This window comes from Macaca mulatta, chromosome X, assembly GCF_049350105.2.
Source record: "Macaca mulatta isolate MMU2019108-1 chromosome X, T2T-MMU8v2.0, whole genome shotgun sequence".
Classification (NCBI taxonomy): Eukaryota; Metazoa; Chordata; class Mammalia; order Primates; family Cercopithecidae; genus Macaca; species Macaca mulatta.
This window is the reverse complement of record NC_133426.1, coordinates 73,023,656-73,044,797: the sequence shown is the minus strand read 5'-3', so window position 1 is coordinate 73,044,797 and position 21,142 is coordinate 73,023,656. Positions and strand designations below refer to the sequence as shown.

Genomic DNA, 21,142 nt, shown 5'->3' with positions numbered 1-21,142 from the left:
CTCCTAAGGTGCAACCAAGACTGAGAAGAGATTAGCCAAACCAACTCCCTCGTGGTATGAATGGGGAACTTGACTCCAGCATTTGGAAGGAATATTCTCCTGGTGGCAGAGCTGGGACTAGGACCATCCACTATGCCGAGATAATACAGGAAACGCAAACTTTACAAATAGTGGGGCAGAAGGAAGATATGATGTTTGATAGTTTGGAAGGAGGTTATAGACAATATAAACTTTGGATAGAAGTGACCTTGGGTCAGATCAGAAAAGGGAAAGGCTGAGTGCCAACACCAAAAGGTAAAGCAACATTTGAATTACAAGCCAGACATCTGGAAATGATGACACTGTACATTTTAGAAGCTTGATTTTCCAGCAAGCAGTGCTCTCAAGGCTAGGTTGAGCAACTGCATTGATTTTGTCTTGTGCATATGGGTGGATGGATGGGCTCACAGGAGAGGAATGGGCAAGGCAAGGAGACCATCTGCTGTCTTCATCACCCTTTTTAATCTCACACCTCCTGCACTGTCCAGGCAAAGCAACTATCCTGAAGTGCTGAGTCCTTAATTTAGACTTGTCCTTCTGTACTGCCTACCCATACTATATAGAAAGAGCATGTTTCACCCTACAGGCAGGTGTGCAAGTTGAGAAGAGCAACAGCCACAAGCTGCAGCAAGAAGCAGCTGCACCCCCAGCAGCCTGGGTACCTCACATCCAGCAGAAACTTGGCCGACATCAATTATTCAGTGCATGATGAACTAATTTGGGGATTAGTATTGATGTCAGCTGTATTGTTTCTCCTCTTCCCTGTCTGCTTGCATTCTTAATCTTCTACATTATTTTTTGAGGAATCAGGACGGGGGATGGGTGTGAAGAGCAGCCACATGACAGACAGGCAAAATAAGGAGATAACTCTAGTCACATTGCCACTTGTTGCCCCTTGTAAACACAATCAGTGTATATACAATACATACTTGGATAAGTTTGGGTGAGAAATTGGGTGAATCAAATTATATTTGGGGGCCTATATAAAAATATTCATAGCAGCTTTAACATTTTTTGTGGGGGCTAACTTAAACGTATCCTATTGGAATAATAAATTCAAAGTATTAAATGAAGCTAAAGAACCATCTTTTAAAATGAGATATAATTCACATACTATAAGATTTACCCTTTTAAAGTATATAATTCACTGGTTTTAGCATACTCACAAAGTCACATGACCATCACCACTATCTAATTCCAGGGCTTTTTCACCACCCTGGAAAGAAACTTATACCTATTAAGTAGTCACTTCCCATTTCCCTTTCTCCCCTGGCCCTGATAACCACTAAAGCTAGTTTATGATTGATTGCCTATTCTGGACATTTCATAGGTTCATTCATATTACTGCATATGTTAAGCACATCATTCTTTTCTCTGACTGAATAATTTTCATTGTAGGATAGATCACATTTTGTTTACCATTTGTCAGCTGATGAACATGTGGATTTTCCCCACTTTTTGGCTATTATAAATAATGTGCTAGGAACATTTGTTTACAGGTTTTTGTATGGACATATATTTTCAATTCTTTTGGGTATCTACACCTAGGAGTGAAATTGCTGGATCATGTTGTAACATGATGTTTAACATTTTGAGGAACTACAAAATTATTTTCCAAAGGGGCTGCATCATTTTGTATTCTTGCCAGCAATACACAAGGGTTTCAGCTTCTCCACATCGTTGTCCCCCAGGCTGGAGTGCAATGGCACGATCTCGGCTCGTTGCAACCTCTGCCTCGCGGGTTCAAGTGATTCTCTTGCCTCAGCCTCCCAAGGAGCTGGGATTACAGGTGCCTGCCACCATGCCTGGCTAATTTTTGTATTTTTAGTAGAGACGGGGTTTCACCATGTTGGCCAGGCTGGTCTTGAACTCCTGACCTCAGGTGATCCACCTGCATCGGCCTCCCAAAGTGCTGGGATTACAGGAGTGAGCCACCATGCCTGGCAGGCTATTTTGTTTTTGTTTTTGGTAGTGGATATAAAGTGCTATCTTATTGTGGTTTTCATTTGCATTCCCTATTTTGGTAATAACACTGACCATCGTTTCATGTATTTATGGGCCATTTGTAAGTCTTAGAGTGATATCTATTCAAATTCTCTACTCATTTTTAAATTATCTGTCTTTTTTATATTTCATTTGCAGGAGCTTTTTGTATATTCTAGATACAAGTCTCTTATCAGATATGTGATATGAAAATTTTTTTCTCCCATTATGTGGATTGTCTTTTCACCTTCTTGATGGTGTCCTTTGAAGCACAAACATTTTTAACTTTTAAATTTTGTTGACATGTCATTGTTCTGTTTTTCTCTTTTGTTGTTTGTGCTTTCGTTGCTATATCTAAGAAACCACTGCCAGTGTCACAAAAATTTATACCTATATTTTCTTATAAGAAAAATATTAATTATAGAATTATTATATTTTCTTATAAGAAAACATTTATAAGAGTTTTATAGTTTTAACTCTTACATTTGGGGATTTAGTCTATTGTGACTTAGTTTTGTATATGATGTGAGGTTGGGGTCCAGTTTGATTCTTTTGCATGTGGATATCCAGTTTCCCCAACACCCTTTTGTGAAAAGACTTTTTTTCTCAATGAATTTTCTTGGCATTCTTTAAAAAATCCATCAGCCATAGTATAGCAACTCAATTTATAATGATCAAATTAAAAGCAGCCCAATATTTGCAAAAAATATATATAAATTGTGGTATATCCATACAATAGGATACTACACAACAATAGTAATTAACAAATGTTCTACACAAAACATAATGGATAACTATCACAGACATTATATTTAGCAAGAGAAGCCAGAAACAGAAGAGCACATCTTGTATGATTTAAATTTATGTGAATTTCAAGGACAGGTATAACTAATTGTAATGATAGAAGCCAGTGCTGTAATTACCTGGGGAGGAGGCGATATTGACTAGGAAGGGGCATGAGGGAGCCTGCTGGGGTAATAGAAAGGTTCTGTGTATTTATCTGGGTGGTGTTTACATGGGCATGTACATATGTAAAAATTTATTAGTTTACTTAATCTTTGTGCTTCTTACTATGTATATGTTGTACTGCAATCAGAAACAGACAGACAAAAAATCTCGGCATGTTACCCACATTAATTTTTAGAGCACTTCCACATTACCTCATCTGTGTAACTTCTGAGTTACACAGATCAGATATTCTCTGGGAAAGTTGGGAAGTTGGAGAAAGTATTTCAGGGTGTAGCTGACAAACAGTACAACTTAGTGGGTGATGGACTTTAGCAGAATCAGAACTCCATCATGTGTTATACTCCATGGGATTGAGACAAGAGGCATCTGCCACTTCCCTTCCTCTCCCCAACCCTCAGTAATGTAAAGAGAATACAACCCCATGTCAGAGTTGGGGTGAAAAAAATTTTCTTGAGCAGCCACAACCTTAGGTTGTGGAGGTGAGAGGGACTGTTCTGTGGAACATGATGTGCTATTTCATAAAGTCCATAATAACATCCTCACTTATTTGCAAATCTGATTTTATTTCTTTTGCACTTCCATTTCAAAGGCAATTGTCTCAGAAAAGTTTCCAAATGTTTGTCGACCAAGTTAATCCTATACAGAAATGCGTTGATGAAAAAAATCCAGCAAACACTTAGAACAAACAATGTTTATTTTAGCCAAGATGGCTTAGGTACTGAGGGTATCATAAAGAATCTTTTCCTTAAGCATCAGGTAACTGGTGGTTGCGATTAATAAGGAGGAAACTGCTATAGTGGCACCCATCTTAAACATGGCCTTCATGCTCCAGCTGGAAAGGTCAATGAAGAAGCTTCGGTGCCTTTCCCTTTTCTTCCCCACACATCCCAAGAATGACAAATGTGCACTCCTTTTACTATAAACCTCACTCTTCTGAAGAGGAAAGAAGAAAGGGAATCTGCTAATTACCAAATGTCTCATATGTATCAAGCCCTATACTTGGTCCTTTAACATGTGTTATTGCATTTAATTTTATAAATTACTGTGTAGTATATTATTTAAACTTCCATTTTGCAGATGAAGAAACTGATGCTGACAAAGGTAAAACCGTTTGTTTGAGGATGCAGAATTAAGATTCAAACCCAAGTTGACATGTTCCTAACTAAAAGCTTTGCTCTTTTCTTGATATGAGATTACTACTATTGTTTGGAAAGTCATTATCTGAAAGAGAAATGATCTATGTTGCTAGATTCATATGCATAGTTAACCATAGTCCAGGGAATGTGGCATGTTGACAAGCTAACAATTAGTAAGCACTGTTGAGGTACACACTCTGTGCCAGGTGCAGGGCTAGGCACTGGACATGCAGCGGTCTCTACTTTTGGGAATTGTATAGGTCTGTGTATATTGCCAACTTAGCCAGAAGTTTAGAGGATTCAGCCACATCCTTTGTGATACTTTGGAAGAGTGTCTAGCTGCGGTATGGAATACCTCAGAGTAACTCTAATTTTCTGAAAACATAATTACTCTCTCTTACTTTTTCGTTTTAAAAGCAGTTACATATACTACAGGAAACTGCTGATTACAGGGAAAAATTCATGTAAGGTCTGACTTTGTCCCTAGGTAATGACATTTAACCCTTATTAGGTAGTTTTACACATACTCCTCGACCTCTTCAAAAGAGTCCAGAATCTATGATTTTGTTGTCTTTAACAAAGTCAATTTGTTAAGTTTCTAATGAAAGATAATTTAATTTGTATGCTTTGAATAAACAGTATGAGAAAAACAGAGGGAAAGCTAGGCACAGTGGCTCACTCCTTTAATTCCAGCACTTTGGGAGGCCAAGGTGGGCGGATCACCTGAGGTCAGGAGTTCAAGACCAGCCTGACCAACATGATGAAACCCTGTCTCTAAAAATACAAAAATTTGCTGGGCATGGTGGCATGCACCTGTAATCCCAGCTACTGGGGAGGCTAAGGCAGGAAAATCACTTGAACCCAGGAGGCAGAGGTTGCAGTGAGCCAAGACTGTACCATTGCACTGTGACAAGAGCGAAACTCCATCAAAAAAAAGAAAGAAAGAAAGAAGAAAGGAAGGAAGGGAAAGAAAGAATGAAAGAATAAAGAAAGAAAGAAGGAAGGAAGGAGAAAGAAAGAAGGAAGGAAGGAAGGAAGGAAGGAAAGAAAAAGAAAGAAAGAAAGAAAGAAAGAAAGAAAGAAAGAAAGAAAGAAAGACAGACAGACAGACAGGAGGGAAAGGCCATCTGTTCATTTTCTAAGTCTTGATATGGGGTTTTGGCACTGAGCCTGCCTTGCCTACACAGAGGTTTCAAAGCCATGGTTAGAGAGACATGTCAGAGTTTAGGACACATGATGTTTATTAGGTGGGTGGAGCTCTAGAAACCAAATGAAATAGGATGTCTCAGACCCTCAAATGCCAGCAGCAGCTGGATATTTTAAATGCCTATGCTGGGAACCTAGCTCAAGAGGAGGGCTACTTCTTGGTTCTTACCAATGTTTTTTTGTTTTGTGGGCAAAAAGGGACATGAGAAAGTTGTCCAGAGCAGTATCCTGGCCCTGTTACTGTGGTGCTTAACTTCCTGGTCATGAAGGCTATGAGAATACAGATGTTTTTTGTTCTCAATGAGAAGAGTGCATAGCAAGGGGAGGGAAGCATGCCTACTGAGGACACCACCATGGGCCAGCGATCAAATCAGCACAGAAGACAGTATGTTTATCTTATGCAAATATGGATCTTGTAGCCCACTTTCTTTGGAATGAAGGAATGGGAAAGAATGGCCAAGTTGATGATGGAAAAAAGGTGCACTTATGGAATGCCAGCTAGAATTACTTAACCTATCGCTTTTGGGGGACCTTTGAGTGGAGGAGTGGTGGTCTCTCAAGGTACACATGTACACTCTCCTCTCTTCTGACTAAGAGTATACATTTAGGACTTTGGCACCTTTGGAAACCACTTGAAATTCACCCTAGTATGAAGTCATGAGTAAGTAAAAGAACTTCATGCTGCATTTCTCTTTGAGTAGGATACGTCCCTTGTATGAATTACTTGAGCCCCTTCATTAAAATTCCTCTTTGTAAAAGATAACCTTTCTGCATACTTAACTCTGTCTTATTTTGTATAGCTCTTTAGAATGGCTTGATGGACCTTAGCTCCTTTAACCCTCCCAAGAGCTATATATGGTAGGTGAAGAACATACTATCCTTTTTGCTTAGATTAAGTAACTGAGGCCAGAAAAGATAAAGTGATCCATCCCAGATTGTAGATTGAAAGGGTAAGAGCCAGGTGTGGTGAACAGCCATCCCACTTTGCCCAGAACTATTCCAGTTTTAGTACTGAAAGTTCCATGTACTAGGAAACCCCTTCCTCCTGAGCAACAGGATTATTTGCTGTCCTATAGCCAGGATTAGAATCTATATATCCTAATTCTCAGTCCAAGGCCAGCTCTACTGCTATATACATCTGTATTCCAAGAACTATTATCTGAGTAATGTTTCCCTTTCTGTGCACCTTTGTGCACCAAAATATGTCTACATGCTGGGCCATTCTACTCTCCCATTCTGCCTAAGACAGAAGCTACGGCAGCTATTGGTCCTCAGAGGGACTGAGGCCACTGTTGGCAAAGAGAAACCATGTTTCAGCTTTCTCAATTATAAAATAAAGATGATAATCCCTATACTGCTTACCTCACATGGATGTTGTGTAGATCAAATAATAATGGATGTGAAAGTACTTTCTAAATTGTTATGATCTGTTTGCACATGATGGATTGTGATTATTCTTTACCCCCTGGGCAGAAGCCAACTCCTTGTCTTATTATTCTCTTTACAAATTCAGCTTCTGGTATAGCCACTGACTGTGAATTTGAGCAAATTGCTTGGTCTCTTTGCCTCAGTTTCTTCATCTGTAAAATGTAGCTAACAATAATTCTTAATATGATTGTCTTGAGAATTGAATGAGTTACTACATGCAAAGCATTTACTAGAGCTCATGTCACATGGTCAGAGCTATATAAGCATTAACTCCTTTGTGTTGGCTTCCTCGGCCCTACTATCTCAGATCTAGATACTAGATTAAGTGGACCCAGAAGCCAAGTGACATGGAAATCACTAATTATAGTCCCTTCCCACTAGCTTTCTAGTTCTTGTGTTCTGTACCCACAGCCTTCCCACCATGGATTGCCAAGAAAATGAGTACTGGGACCAATGGGGACGGTGTGTCACCTGCCAACGGTGTGGTCCTGGACAGGAGCTATCCAAGGTAAGTTCTCCTATTCAGTACACTTATTTTTGTTGCATCTTAGGAACCAGCCCGGCAACTGAAAGAGACCAAGATTAGGGGAGTCAGCCTTACTTATAACTAATCCAGTTTAGCAGGTAAAACCTGGGATCCACAGATTATGCAATAGCAGTCATGATTCCAGCACGAAGTCAGCCTAGCAGGATCAGGGTCAAGGGAAGTTTCCATGAGATAACAGAGTATTTCAAGAAGAGATGTGTAATGCAGAGACCCATGAGGACTGTTCAGCATTAAGGAAATCTGTCAACTAAAGCAAGGCACAACCACATGGTGTTCAAGAGCCAGATATCAGGTCTTAGAAATGAGAAAGAGAGAAGAATCAAGAAGGCCTCTGTTCTAGAGGGTCTGCACTACTGAGGAAGCTGTGCAATGGAGAATTTAGGGATAGGGAACCAGGGAGGGTCTAAAATCCCAATTAAAGGTAAAGATCAGAACAAAATGAGCAGCAAGGCAGAGACTTTATGTAACTTACTTGTTTTCAAGTCTGGATCTGCTTAACTGTTCTTTCCTCAGGTCCCTTGTTGGTCCCTGAACCTGGGGGTGGTATTAAATTTTGGCTGCAGCTGGGGCTACAGAGGCCAGAAGCAAGCAGCTATCAGATGGTTTCTGCATACTCACACCCTATTTTATGCAATTTTTGTTCATTCAGCAGTTGCTTACTGAACACTTACAAAGTGGCAGGCATGGTTGTAGACCCCATGGATATAGCAAAACAGACAAAATTAATTGCCATCATGGACCTTACCTTCTATTATTAGTGAAAAAATAATAATTGAGACACATACAAAGATAAATGAAGAATCTAGATGTGAAGATGTGAGAATAATAAAATTAGGGTGACTGGGTGGCTACTTCAGATTATGAAACAAGGAAAGGTCTCCTTAAGGAGATACCTTCTGGGGAGAGGATACTAGTGCAGAGTCCCAAGGTGAAAATGAACTAAGCATTTTGAAGGAAAAGGAGAAAGGTTAGTGCAATGAGTGTATGGTGAATGAGAGGGACGGTGGTATACAAAGAGATCAGAGAGAAAAGTATGGACCAGACCAGATAGCGGCTTGAGGTCTTTGAGAAATTTTCCTTTTTCTCTAAGTGCACTAGGAGCTCTTTGGAGGGTTTTGGGTTGGGCAGTTACAGGAACCTGTGGCTGGAAAACAACATAGTAATTATCTAGCCCACTTTATTCCTACCTTCGTATTTTTAAAAATGAAGAGAATAAGGCACAGGCATATCAAGGGATACAAGCACTAATTTTAAGTTTTTACACATGGTATATGTCCCACAGTGGGGTACCCACATGATTGATAAAGGATCACAGTACCAAGGAAAGATCGCCAGAGGTTAGGTCATGCTGGACATTAAAATAGATATTAAAGCTTATATATATGTAATATAGATACACATGGGCATGAGTCCCATCTTTGCTGTGGGCCAATTATTTCACCTCAGAATCAATTAAGATGTAGTAACTTGAAAGTAACATAAAATTTAACCATGACACGAACCATAAGTATATTTATTTACATAATGAAGTCTGGAGACAGGCAGTCTTTTTGCTTGTTGGACAGATCAGCAATGTTATCAAGGACTCAGCCCCTTTTCATCCTTAATTTTGGACCTCTTGCTGTTTTGTTCTCATTATTGTGGCCTCATGATTGCAAAACTCAAAGCATCATATCTTCATACAATAGTCAAAGTCAGGAATCAGGGGCAAGGTCAAAATAGCTTGCCTTTTTTTGGGAAGAAGTCTTTTCCCAGAAGCTGTCCAACAGATTTTTCCTTATATCTTATGGTCCAGAACTGGGTGATGTAGCTATCTCTAACTGGAATAGAGTTTGGGAAATAAGTATCTAGCCAATGAGAATGGGATTGTATGATTAAGACCAATCAAGAATCCGTTCTGGAGGCTGGTCATCATGCTACCTAGAATGAAATCAGTGTTTTCATAGTAAGGAGAAAGAGGGGCAATTGTTCGAATAAGCAGCTAGAAGCATCTGACAGCCCTTTTCAAAGTTACTTTTATTTACTTTTAAATTTTATTTATGAATTATAGACATCACCGTAAGTAAATCATTGCAGAAAATTAACACCATTTCCTCAGGACATTTTTCTTGACATATAATTGCCGAGCTAAATAATGCATACGATTTTAAGACTCTTGAAATAGATCAGCAGATAATACTTCTGAATTTTGTTTATGACAGTTTCCACTACCATTACATTTATTTTCAACAGTGCATAGAATTCCTGTTGCGACCCTCTGTTCGGGGTCCCTGGCTTCCCGCAACAAATCCCTATGTCCCAGAAGCCTAACCGCAAATGAATAATACATATTTTCATCATCAATTAATTTTATGCCTTCCTTTTAATATTAATTACTAATTTATGAGGACTTTATGAGAATTTTGGTTTTACTTTTTTTTCTATTTGATAGGGGAAATGTACCAACTTTACTGTGTTTATTTGCCCATTTGCCTTTCCAATTTTGTGATCTGCTTCTGATTGTTTCTCTTTCTATTCTTTCTACTTATGATTTATTGTTCTTTGTCTACTCACATAAGAAACCTAAGTAGACAGACATATAGTAGATAACAGAGTATTTAAAAAATCATTGATATAAGAGACTTAGACTCCCATACAATAATAATGGGAGACTTCAACACCCCACTGTCAACATAGATCAATGAGACAGAAAGTTAACAAGGATATCCAGGAATTGAACTCATCTCTGCACCAAGCAGACCTAATAGACATCTACAAAACTCTCCACCCCAAATCAACAGAATATACATTCTTCTCAGCACCACGTCGCACTTATTCCAAAATTGACCACATAATTGGAAATAAAGCACTCCTCAGCAAATGTACAAGAACAGAAATTATAACAAACTGTCTCTCAGACTACAGTGCAATCAAACTGGAACTCATGACTAAGAAACTCAATTAAACCACTCAACTACATGGAAACTGAACAACCTGTTCCTGAATGACTACTGGGTACATAACGAAATGAAGGCAGAAATAAAGATGTTCTTTGAAACCAATGAGAACAAAGATACAACATACCAGAATCTCTGGGACACATTTAAAGCAGTGTGTAGAGGGAAATTTATAGCACTAAATGCCCACAAGAGAAAGCAGGAAAGATCTAAAATTGACACCCTAACATCTCAATTAAAAGACCTAGAGAAGCCTTCTTTTGAGAAATGTCTGTTCATATCCTTTGCCCACTTTGTGATGGGGTTCTTTGTTTTTTTCTTGTAAATTTGTTTCAGTTCTTTGTAGGTTCTGGATGCTAGCCCTTTGTCAGATGAGTAGATTGTAAAAATTTTCTCCCATTCTGTAGGTTGCCTGTTCACTCTGATGGTAGTTTCTTTTGCTGTGCAGAAGCTCTTTAGTTGAATGAGATCCCATTTGTCAATTTTAGCTTTTGCTGCCGTTGCTTTTGGTGTTTTAGACATGAAGTCTTTGCCCATGCCTATGTCCTGAGTGGTACTACGTAGGTTTTCCTCTAGGGTTTTTATGGTATTAGGTCTAACATTTAAGTCTCTAATCCATTTTGAATTAATTTTCGTGTAAGGAGTAAGGAAATGATCCAGTTTCAGCTTTCTACTTATGGCTAGCCAATTTTCCCAGCACCATTTATTAAATAGGGAATCCTTTCCCCATTTCTTGTTTCTCTCAGGTTTGTCAAAGATCAGATGGCTGTAGATGTGTGGTATTATTTCTGAGCACTCTGTTCTGTTCCATTGTTCTATATCTCTGTTTTGGTACCAGTACCATGCTATTTTGGTTACTGTAGCCTTGTAGTATAGTTTGAAGTCAGGTAGCGTGATGCCTCCAGCTTTGTTCTTTTGACTTAGGATTGTCTTGGAGATGCGGGCTCTTTTTTGGTTCCATATGAACTTTAAAGCAGTTTTTTCCAATTCTGTGAAGAAACTCGTTGGTAGCTTGATGGGGATGGCATTGAATCTATAAATAACCTTGGGCAGTATGGCCATTTTCACGATATTGATTCTTCCTATCCATGAGCATGGTATGTTCTTCCATTTGTTTGTGTCCTCTTTTATTTCACTGAGCAGTGGTTTGTAGTTCTCCTTGAAGAGGTCCTTTACATCCCTTGTAAGTTGGATTCCTAGGTATTTTATTCTCTCATTCATACAGCCAACAGACACATGAAAAAATGCTCATCATCACTGGCCATCAGAGAAATGCAAATCAAAACCACAATGAGATACCATCTCACACCAGTTAGAATGGCAATCATTAAAAAGTCAGGAAACAACAGGTGCTGGAGAGGATGTGGAGAAATAGGAACACTTTTACACTGTTGGTGGGATTGTAAACTAGTTCAACCATTATGGAAAACAGTATGGCGATTCCTCAAGGATCTAGAACTAGATGTACCATATGACCCAGCCATCCCAATACTGGGTATATACCCAAAGGATTATAAATCATGCTGCTCTAAAGACACATGCACACGTATGTTTATTGCGGTACTATTCACAATAGCAAAGACTTGGAATCAACCCAAATGTCCATCAGTGACAGACTGGATTAAGAAAATGTGGCACATATACACCATGGAATACTATGCAGCCATCAAAAAGGATGAGTTTGTGTCCTTTGTAGGTACATGGATGCAGCTGGAAACCATCATTCTTAGCAAACTATCACAAGAACAGAAAACCAAACACCGCATGTTCTCACTCATAGGTGGGAACTGAACAATGAGATTACTTGGACTCGGGAAGGGGAACATCACACAGCAGGGCCTATCATGGGGAGGGGGGAGGGGGGAGGGGGGAGGGATTGCATTGGGAGTTATATCTGATGTAAATGACGAGTTGATGGGTGCAGCACAGCAACATGGCACAAGTATACATATGTAACACAACTGCACGTTATGAACATGTGCCCTAGAACTTAAAGTATAATAATAATAATAATAATAATAATAATAATAAAACTACACTAAAAAAAAATTCTCTAAAAAATCAATGAATCCAGGGGCTGGTTTTTTGAAAAGATCAACAAAATTGATAGACCACTAGCAAGACTAATAAAGAAGAAAAGGAGAAGAATCAAATAGATGCAATAAAAAATGATAAAGAGGATATCACCACCGACCCCACAGAAATACAAACTATCATCAGAGAATGCTATAAACAGCTCTACGCAAATAAAGTAGAAAATCTAGAAGAAATGGTTGATTTCTTGGACACTTACACTCTCCTAAGACTAAACCAGGAAGAAGTTGAATCCGTGAATAGGTCAATAGCAGGCTCTGAAATTGAGGCAATAATTAATAGCCTACCAACCAAAAAAAGTCCAGGGCCAGATGGATTCACAGCTGAATTCTACCAGAGGTACAAGGAGGAGCTAGTACCATTCCTTCTGAAACTATTCCAATCAATAGAAAAAGAGAGAATCCTCCCTAACTCATTTTATGAGGCCAATATCATCCTAATACCAAAGCCTGGCAGAGACACAACAAAAAAAGAGAATTTTAGACCAATATCCCTGATGAACATCGATGCAAAAATCCTCAATAAAATACTAGCAAACCAAATCCAGCAGCACAGCAAAAAGCTTATCCACCATGATCAAGTGAGCTTCATCCCTGGGATGCAAGGCTAGTTCAACATTCGCAAATCAATAAACATAATCCAGCATATAAACAGAAACAAAGACAAAAACCACATGATTATCTCAATAGATGCAGAAAAAGGCCTTTAAGAAAATTCAACAGCCCTTCATGCTAAAACCTCTCAATAAATTTGGTATTGATGGAACTTATCTCAAAATAGTAAGAGATATTTATGACAAACCCACAGCCAATATCATACTGAATGGGCAAAAAAAGGAAGCATTCCCTTTGAAAACTGGCACAAGACAGGGATGCCCTCTCTCACCACTCCTATTCAACATAGTGTTGGAAGTTCTGGCTAGGGCAATTAGGCAAGAGAAAGAAATCAAGAGTATTCAGTTAGGAAAAGAAGAAGTCAAATTGTCCCTGTCTGCAGATGACATGATTGCATATTTAGAAAACCCCCTTGTCTCAGCCCAAAATCTCCTTATGCTGATAAGCAACTTCAGCAAAGTCTCAGGATACAAAATCAATGGGCAAAAATCACAAGCATTCTTATATACCAATAAAAGAAAAACAGAGCCAAATCATGAATGAACTCCTATTCACAATTGCTTTAAAGAGAATAAAAGAGTTAGGAATCCAACTTACAAGGGATGTGAAGAACCTCTTCAAGGAGAACTACAAACCACTGCTCAGTGAAATAAAAGAGGACACAAACAAATGGAAGAACATATCATGCTCATGGATAGGAAGAATCAATATCGTGAAAATGGCCATACTGCCCAAGGTTATTTATAGATTCAATGCCATCCCCATCAAGCTACCAACGAGTTTCTTCACAGAATTGGAAAAAACTGCTTTAAAGTTCATATGGAACCAAAAAAGAGCCCGCATCTCCAAGACAATCCTAAGTCAAAAGAACAAAGCTGGAGGCATCACGCTACCTGACTTCAAACTATACTACAAGGCTACAGTAACCAAAATAGCATGGTACTGGTACCAAAACAGAGATATAGAACAATGGAACAGAACAGAGTGCTCAGAAATAATACCACACATCTACAGCCATCTGATCTTTGACAAACCTGAGAGAAACAAGAAATGGGGAAAGGATTCCCTATTTAATAAATGGTGCTGGGAAAATTGGCTAGCCATAAGTAGAAAGCTGAAACTGGATCCTTTCCTTACTCCTTATACGAAAATTAATTCAAGATGGATTAGAGGCTTAAATGTTAGACCTAATACCATAAAAGCCGTAGAAGAAAACCTAGGCAATACCATTCAGGACATAGGCATGGGCAAAGACTTCATGTCTAAAACACCAAAAGCAATGGCAAGAAAAGCCAAAATTGACAAATGGGATCTCATTCAACTAAAGAGCTTCTGCACAGCAAAAGAAACTACCATCACAGTGAACAGGCAACCTACAGAATGGGAGAAAATTTTTGCAATCTACTCATCCGACAAAGGGCTAATATCCAGAACCTACAAAGAACTCAAACAAGTTTACAAGAGAAAAACAAACAACCCCATCAAAAAGTGGGCAAAGGATATGAACAGACATTTCGCAAAAGAAGACATGCATACAGCCAACAGACACATGAAAAAAATGCTTTCTCTGTTTCTGTGTTTGTTTTCTCTGTTTTTTGTCCCTCTATTTTTCTTTTCTTGCCTTCCTCGTGTGTTACATGAACATTTTGCTTGAGATTTCATCATGATTTATTTGTAGTTTTTTTGAGTGTATCTCTTTATATCATTTTATTAGAGGTGGTTCTGAATATTACATGAAAAACTAACACGTTACTTTTTCATTGTCAGCTGGTATTAACATTTTGCCATTTCAAGTGAAGTATTGAAATATCTGTTCCATTTGGATTCCTTTACTTTCCCCACTTTTAAATATCATTGTCACAAATATCAGATATAATTTTTGTTAAATTTGCTTTAATCATCAACTGTGATTTATAAAATGTATGAAGAGAAAGACAGTGCATTTTATACACCCATATTTTTTCTCTCCCAGTGTTCCTTCCTTCCTGATGCACCAAGATTTCTTCTTTTATCGCTTCCACTGTTTTTTAAATCATTTCATTTCTGTTTATGAACTCCCTTTAGCATTATTTAAGGGTAGGCCTACTAGCAACTCATTATGTTAGTTTTCCTTTGCCTGAGAATGTTTTTATGTACCTTCATTTCTGAGGATACTTTCACTGGATATAAATTTGCAGTTGGCGGTATTTTTTATTTCAGTACTTTAAAAATGTAGTTCTTCCTTCTGGCCTCCATGGTTTCTGATAGAAACACACTGTCGTATCATTTGAATGGATGTTTTTCTATAGATGATGTCATTTCTTCTTGGCTATTTTCAATATTTTTTAGTTTCTTTAGTTTCAAAAGTTTTATTATGATGTGTGTTGGTGTGCATTTCTTTGGATTTATTCTATTTGGGGTCTGTTAATCCTCTTTAACTTGTAGGTCTTTTACCAAATTTGTGAAGTTTTCTACCAATTTGTTTGAAAATATTTTTAGATAAACATTTTTAAAATTTTTATTTTCATAAGATTCTGAGAATATGATTGTTTTATATTTTGTTCTTGAGGCTTTGTTCATTTTGTTTTATTTTGCCGTTTTCTCCCTGTTGTTCATATTGCATAAATTCTATCGTTCTATCCTCAAGTTCACTGTTTCTGTCATCTGTCTCTTCTCTACTACTGGGCCCATCCAGTGAGTTTTTAAAATTTCTGTCATTTTATTTTCAATAATTACCATCTGCTTATTTTAAAAAAAATACTTCTATTTCTTTGATGAGGTTTTCTATTTTTAAGAGAATTTTAAATTGTTTTTTAAAAACATTGTTATTATACGTGCTTTAGAATCCTTGTTCAATCATTCCAACATCTGCTTTATCTAAGAGTTGCTGTCAGTTAATTGACTTTTCTCATTCGTGTTGTGATTTTCCTTATTCTTATTTTCATGGGTGTTTTTTCATTGAGTTCTTGACATTTTGTCATTTATGTCAGGAGACTCAGGGTCCTATTTAAATCTTTTACTTTATCAGGCAGCCATCTGTTTAGGTTTAGCATACAGGTTTTAGCCTATGTTTGTGAGCTGCAGTTCTAAAGACTATTTAATTTCCAGGACCTTTGTAGTGTGATTTGTAATCTGTGGGGTTTATCTTTGCTGCCTCAGGTATAGAAGATTTCCTGGGCCAGGTCACTGGTCCATCTAGGTCAGCATAAAGAAGTGTCTGAGTTGTGGAGTCAAAGAACATTTCCCATACTGTACTACTTATTATTAGTAGGATACCACTTGCCAATATACCCCAGCCACCTGTTCCTATGTGGGGGAAAAGAATCTCAGACCCACAGGACAAAGAAATATTTGAGCTGGGTACTTATGGTAGAATCTCTGGTGCCCCCTGTAGCCTATTGTCTCTAGTTGTGGGTGGGGAATCTCAGGCCCATGGGGAAGAGGCTTCTCAGGCAAACAATTTGTGCCTCAATTTTGCTTATTTGTGAAACATGGATTATAATGCACCCTTATAAGGTTTTATAAATAAACAAGTATATACATTCATGAGTGTGTGGAGTTTTGTATGATTGATTCAATTATTTAGTCACAATATTCAGAATAGCATCCTCACACATTGTAGTTGCTTCAAAAATGTTTTCTGAGTTAACCAATAAAATAAAAGGGAGTGCTAACCAATTAATCAATCAATCAGTCACTTAACTTATTGGTTAACTTTCAATAAATGCTTGCTTGCTTTTGTCATTTCCTTCTCTAGCAAGTGAGTAAGTCAGGAGTCAGGCACAGGTCTTCTGATTCCATTGCTATAGACAGAATAAAAACTTGCTTTCCAGAAGAACAATACCTAAAGTTCATCTGTTCGTTGAAGGATTATTATGTTCTAGGCATGGTGACAAGCACTACACACAACCCACACACAGAGCTATATATGTATCTCTGTGTTTGTGTGTGTGTGTGTGTATCTGGTTAAGAGACATCCTTTATCTAAATAAGAGCTGTTTGTGTTTCTTTTTCTGTGAATGTACGTTTAGTTTCTTATAAGGTTGTTGTTGTTAATTTATACTAGCTCTGTATTTTAGGAATATAAATCTTTAGTCTGTGATATGGTGTACATCTGTTTACTAGTTCGTTATTTATCTTCTAATTTTGCTTATGAATCTTTTACCCTGAAACTTTGTAAAATTTTTATGTAATTAGATCTATCTATCTTTCCTTTATTGATTCTGGACTTTGAATTGCAGTTAGAGAAAATTTCTCCACTCCCAGATTAAAGAGAAATTTACTTATATTTTGTTTTGGTACTTTTTGGTTTTAATTTTTATCTATAAATTTCTGATCTATTTTGAATTTACTCTGGTGTATAGTGTGAGGAATGTATCTAATTTTATCATTTTTCATACTGTCATTCAGATATACAACATAACCTATTTAAAAAACCAGCTATTCTCCATTGCTTTGAGATATTCCCTTTGTTCATTTGGTCAGCTCATGTAATCTTAACAAACCTGTAAGTTAGATAGCATTGTTTACAATTGGATTGATGAGAAAATTCAGGCCCAATGACTTGTCCAAGGTCACATTGCTGGTCAGTGATAGAAGTGGGAGTTACAGATAGGTCTTCATTACCGTGGATCAGGGATTTTCGTCACTACATTATATTTCCTAATAGTTTGACCCTCAGCTCACTGTTTTAAGCAGATATGGAAGCTATCAGCATTCCAATGGTGCACATAAGTTAGCAGAGATTACAAGAAACCCTTTGCCTTTTCAAGAAACTTAGAGTAAAATGGCTAGCGCTCATATCAGATCCCATTGGCAGATGGGATCATTGTGAGTGAGGCTGCAAGGCATTGAGTAAAACCTGAGTGGGCAAACACAGGGACAGAATGGCAGGAGTATTTAGAGCCTGCCTGATGCTCACTTTTTCCATTTCCTGGGAAAGTATAACTTAAATATTAGTTCAGGTAATACTAACTGCTGTAACAAATACTAAAGTTTGGTGACATAACAGGTTAAGGGTTTATTCCTGAATGTAATTCCAATCCATGTTGGGGAGTAGGAGGATTCTTCTCAGCCATTGAGGAAGCCAGGCTTATGGGAGCTCTGTATTTTTTAAACAGCCTTATTAAACTACAGTTCACCTACCAGGCAATTCACCCATGTAAGTTTACAATTCATGTTTTTTTGTATACTGCATTATGATTTTTAAGGTTATGGTAAAATATATAATCTCAAATTTGCTGTATTAGCCACTGTAAGTGTATAATTCAGTAGCATTAATCATATTCACAATGTTATGCAACCATCACCCCTTTATTTCTAAGACTTTTTATTACCCCAATACAATCTCTATATGTGTTAAGCAATAACCCAATTTCTCCCTCTCCAAAGTACCTGATAGCCTCTACTCTCTATCTCTACAAATTTTCCTATTCTAGATATTTCATATAAGTGGAATCATATTTTTTCATGCAATTACCTTTACCAGAGATATTTACTCTTTGTATGGCTTTGGGTTACTGTCCATTGTCTGTTCATTTCAGCCTGAAGGATTCCCTTCTTATAGTCAGGTCTAGTGATATCAATCAGCTGTTGTTTATCTAGGGATATTTTAATTATTCCTTTATTTTCGAAGAAGTTTTTTGCTATATGTAGAGTTCTTGGTTAACAGTTTATTTGTTTAGGCACTTATATATGTCATCTCACGGACTTTAAGTCTCTGCACTTTGTGATGAGAAATATGCTTTGAATCTTACTGAGAATACCTTTACTTGACAAATAATTTCACTCTTCATTTTCAATATTTTCTTTTTGTTTTCAACTATAAACATTTTGTTGATAGGGTATCTCAGCACGGGTCTCTTTATGTTTACTCTGCTTGGAGTTTCTTGAGCATCTTGGATGGGTAAATTTATGTCTTTCATCAAATTTGAGAAGTTTTAAGCCATTATTTCTTCAAATAGTCATTCTCGTTCCTCATCTCCCTATTTTTTTTCTGGGAATCCCGTAATGCATATATTGGTCACCTGCATGATGTTCCACAAGTTCCTTATGTTCTGTTTACTTTCTTCTCCTCAGACTTGATAATTTAAATTGTCCTACATTCAGGTTTGCTCATTTTTTCTTTTACCTACTCAGATTCTCTAGTGAAGTTTTCATTTCATTTATCTTACTTTTTAGCTCCAGCATTTATGTTTGGTTCCTTTTTAAAATTTTTCTTTACCAATATTCTCACTTTGTTTATACATTTGTTTCCTGATTTCTTTTAATTCTTTGTCCATGTTTGTCTTTGAGCAAATTTAAGACGGTTCTTTTAGTCTTTGTCTACTAAGTGCAATGTCTGGGCTTCCTCAAGAATAGTCTCAGTTCTTTCTTTTTCTTGTTCCTTTGAATGGGCCACAGTTGCCTGTTTCTTTTTACACTGTGTGATTTACTTTTTGTTGTTAAAAACTGGGCAGTTTTGTATTGTAATGAAGTAACTCTGGAAGTTAGATTCCCCCTTTTCCTCACATTTACCTGTTTCATTTTTGTTTATTTTTGTTTTTTTTTTTTTCTAGATTTGTGTTGTTGAAGGCTATAGTAGTCCTTCTGTTATTATTATTATTATTATTATTATTATTATTTTGTTTGAGACTGGGTGTTACTCTGTCACCCCGACTGGAGTGTGGTGTCATGGTTATTGCTGACTGCAGCCTCCACTTCCTGGGCTCTAGCGATCCTCCCAACTTAGCCACCTGAGTAGCTGGGACCACAGGTGCATGCCACCATGCCCAACTAATTTTTGTATTTTTGGTAGAGACAGGGCTTTGCCATGTTGCCTAGGCTAGCACTCCATTTGTTTAGGTGTTTTTCCAAACTATTTTTGTAGGGACTATTTTTTGTCGTGCATCGTCATTGAAACCTATGCTAATTTAGCTCATGTTCAGCTAATGTTTGGACAGCAATTTCATTGAATGTTAAAAGTTAAAAAATGACAACAACCACCAAAAGAAAAAATAGTCACACACTTCTATCACATTTTTAGATTGGCTCTGTGCTGAGGCACTCCTTAAACAGTTAGCCAGATGTGCACTTAACTTAGGGATCAGCCTGACATGTAAGCTTTAGGTCTCCACTAGTATTTTGTGAGCATGTGTCTTGTATGCACATACCTTTCTAAATTCCTCCACGTGGATACTTTTGAATGTCCTTATTTCTAAAGGAACCCCCGTCCAGCTTTTGCTTCCAGATTCAGACAGTCTGTTTTATTTCTTAATCCATAATCATTGCCTTAGGCATTGTGGTTTGTTAGTTTGTCTTGCAGCATCTTGAAAGAGTGCCCATCACTTTTCCAATCTGCATTCTGAATCGAGTAGAACATACATAAATACCTTATATCAGGCCGTCAAATAGCCCTCAAAGAGGTTAGGACAGACATACACAGTAATTTGTCAATAAGTTTTGCTTAGCTCACTCTGGAATCAGGTACTGAGGTCTCACACTAGGAATACAGGCTGAGACTACTTTAAGACTTACACTACTTTAGGATTGCCACTGCTCTGCGGTGAGGGATGTAACAAGTACAAGTAAAAATAGCAGAAAACTACTTTCCTATTATTTTCAAGTGGCTTTTTCTTGATTTAACATTTACATGATTCATGTAAGCCTTTGAATGCTTTCCAGAGTTCTGACAACATTGATTATGCCAGTTCCTGCTTGTTTTTCTGTGTTTCCTTGGGGGCATAAGAGCTTGAAGCTGCCCACTCCTCCATTTTATCTGGTTTCCTCTATCATTCTTAATATATTTATTCCAAGGTTTCCAGCGGTGTCAGCAGGCACTGGAAAATGAATGTATGAAGAAAATTTAAGTATCACACAGGACATGTTTTTGAGTCAGGCCTGGGAATGCAAACAATATTAGTATCCGTATTTCATTGGCTAAAAATGATGCACATGCCCCCACTTCATTGCAGTGGAGTTAAAGAATTTAGGCTAGTGGTGTTCCCAGGAGAAATAAAAAAATAGGTTAAGTGAACAACCAGCCAGCTTCTGCTACAACTAGCATACAATTAATATCCTTCTACAACTAGAGTTGTTTCTTTGAGAAAGAGCTGTGACTGGTATCAGGCAGGCACCTTGTTCCTGTTGGGGTTAGGCTGTCAGCTTTAATAATCTTTAGACAAGATTTATTCCAATTTACTCAGTGTTGGGACTTCTGATGCCCAGAAATTG

The 21,142-nt window shown here is 37.6% G+C and overlaps 1 protein-coding gene across 5 annotated transcripts in view; it reads left to right on the top strand.

Moving 5' to 3' along the window:
- Nucleotides 1-21,142, top strand: part of EDA2R (ectodysplasin A2 receptor) — a 47,429-nt gene that overhangs the window by 15,853 nt on the left and 10,434 nt on the right. For 4 of the 5 annotated variants that reach the window (XM_028841807.2, XM_028841809.2, XM_028841808.2 and 1 more), the window contains exon 2: nucleotides 7,173-7,269. In XM_028841807.2, the coding sequence (XP_028697640.1) occupies nucleotides 7,173-7,269 (97 nt within the window). Of the gene's footprint in view, nucleotides 1-7,172; nucleotides 7,270-21,142 lie in introns of those variants that run through there. The other variant, NM_001193467.1, reaches the window with a different exon arrangement.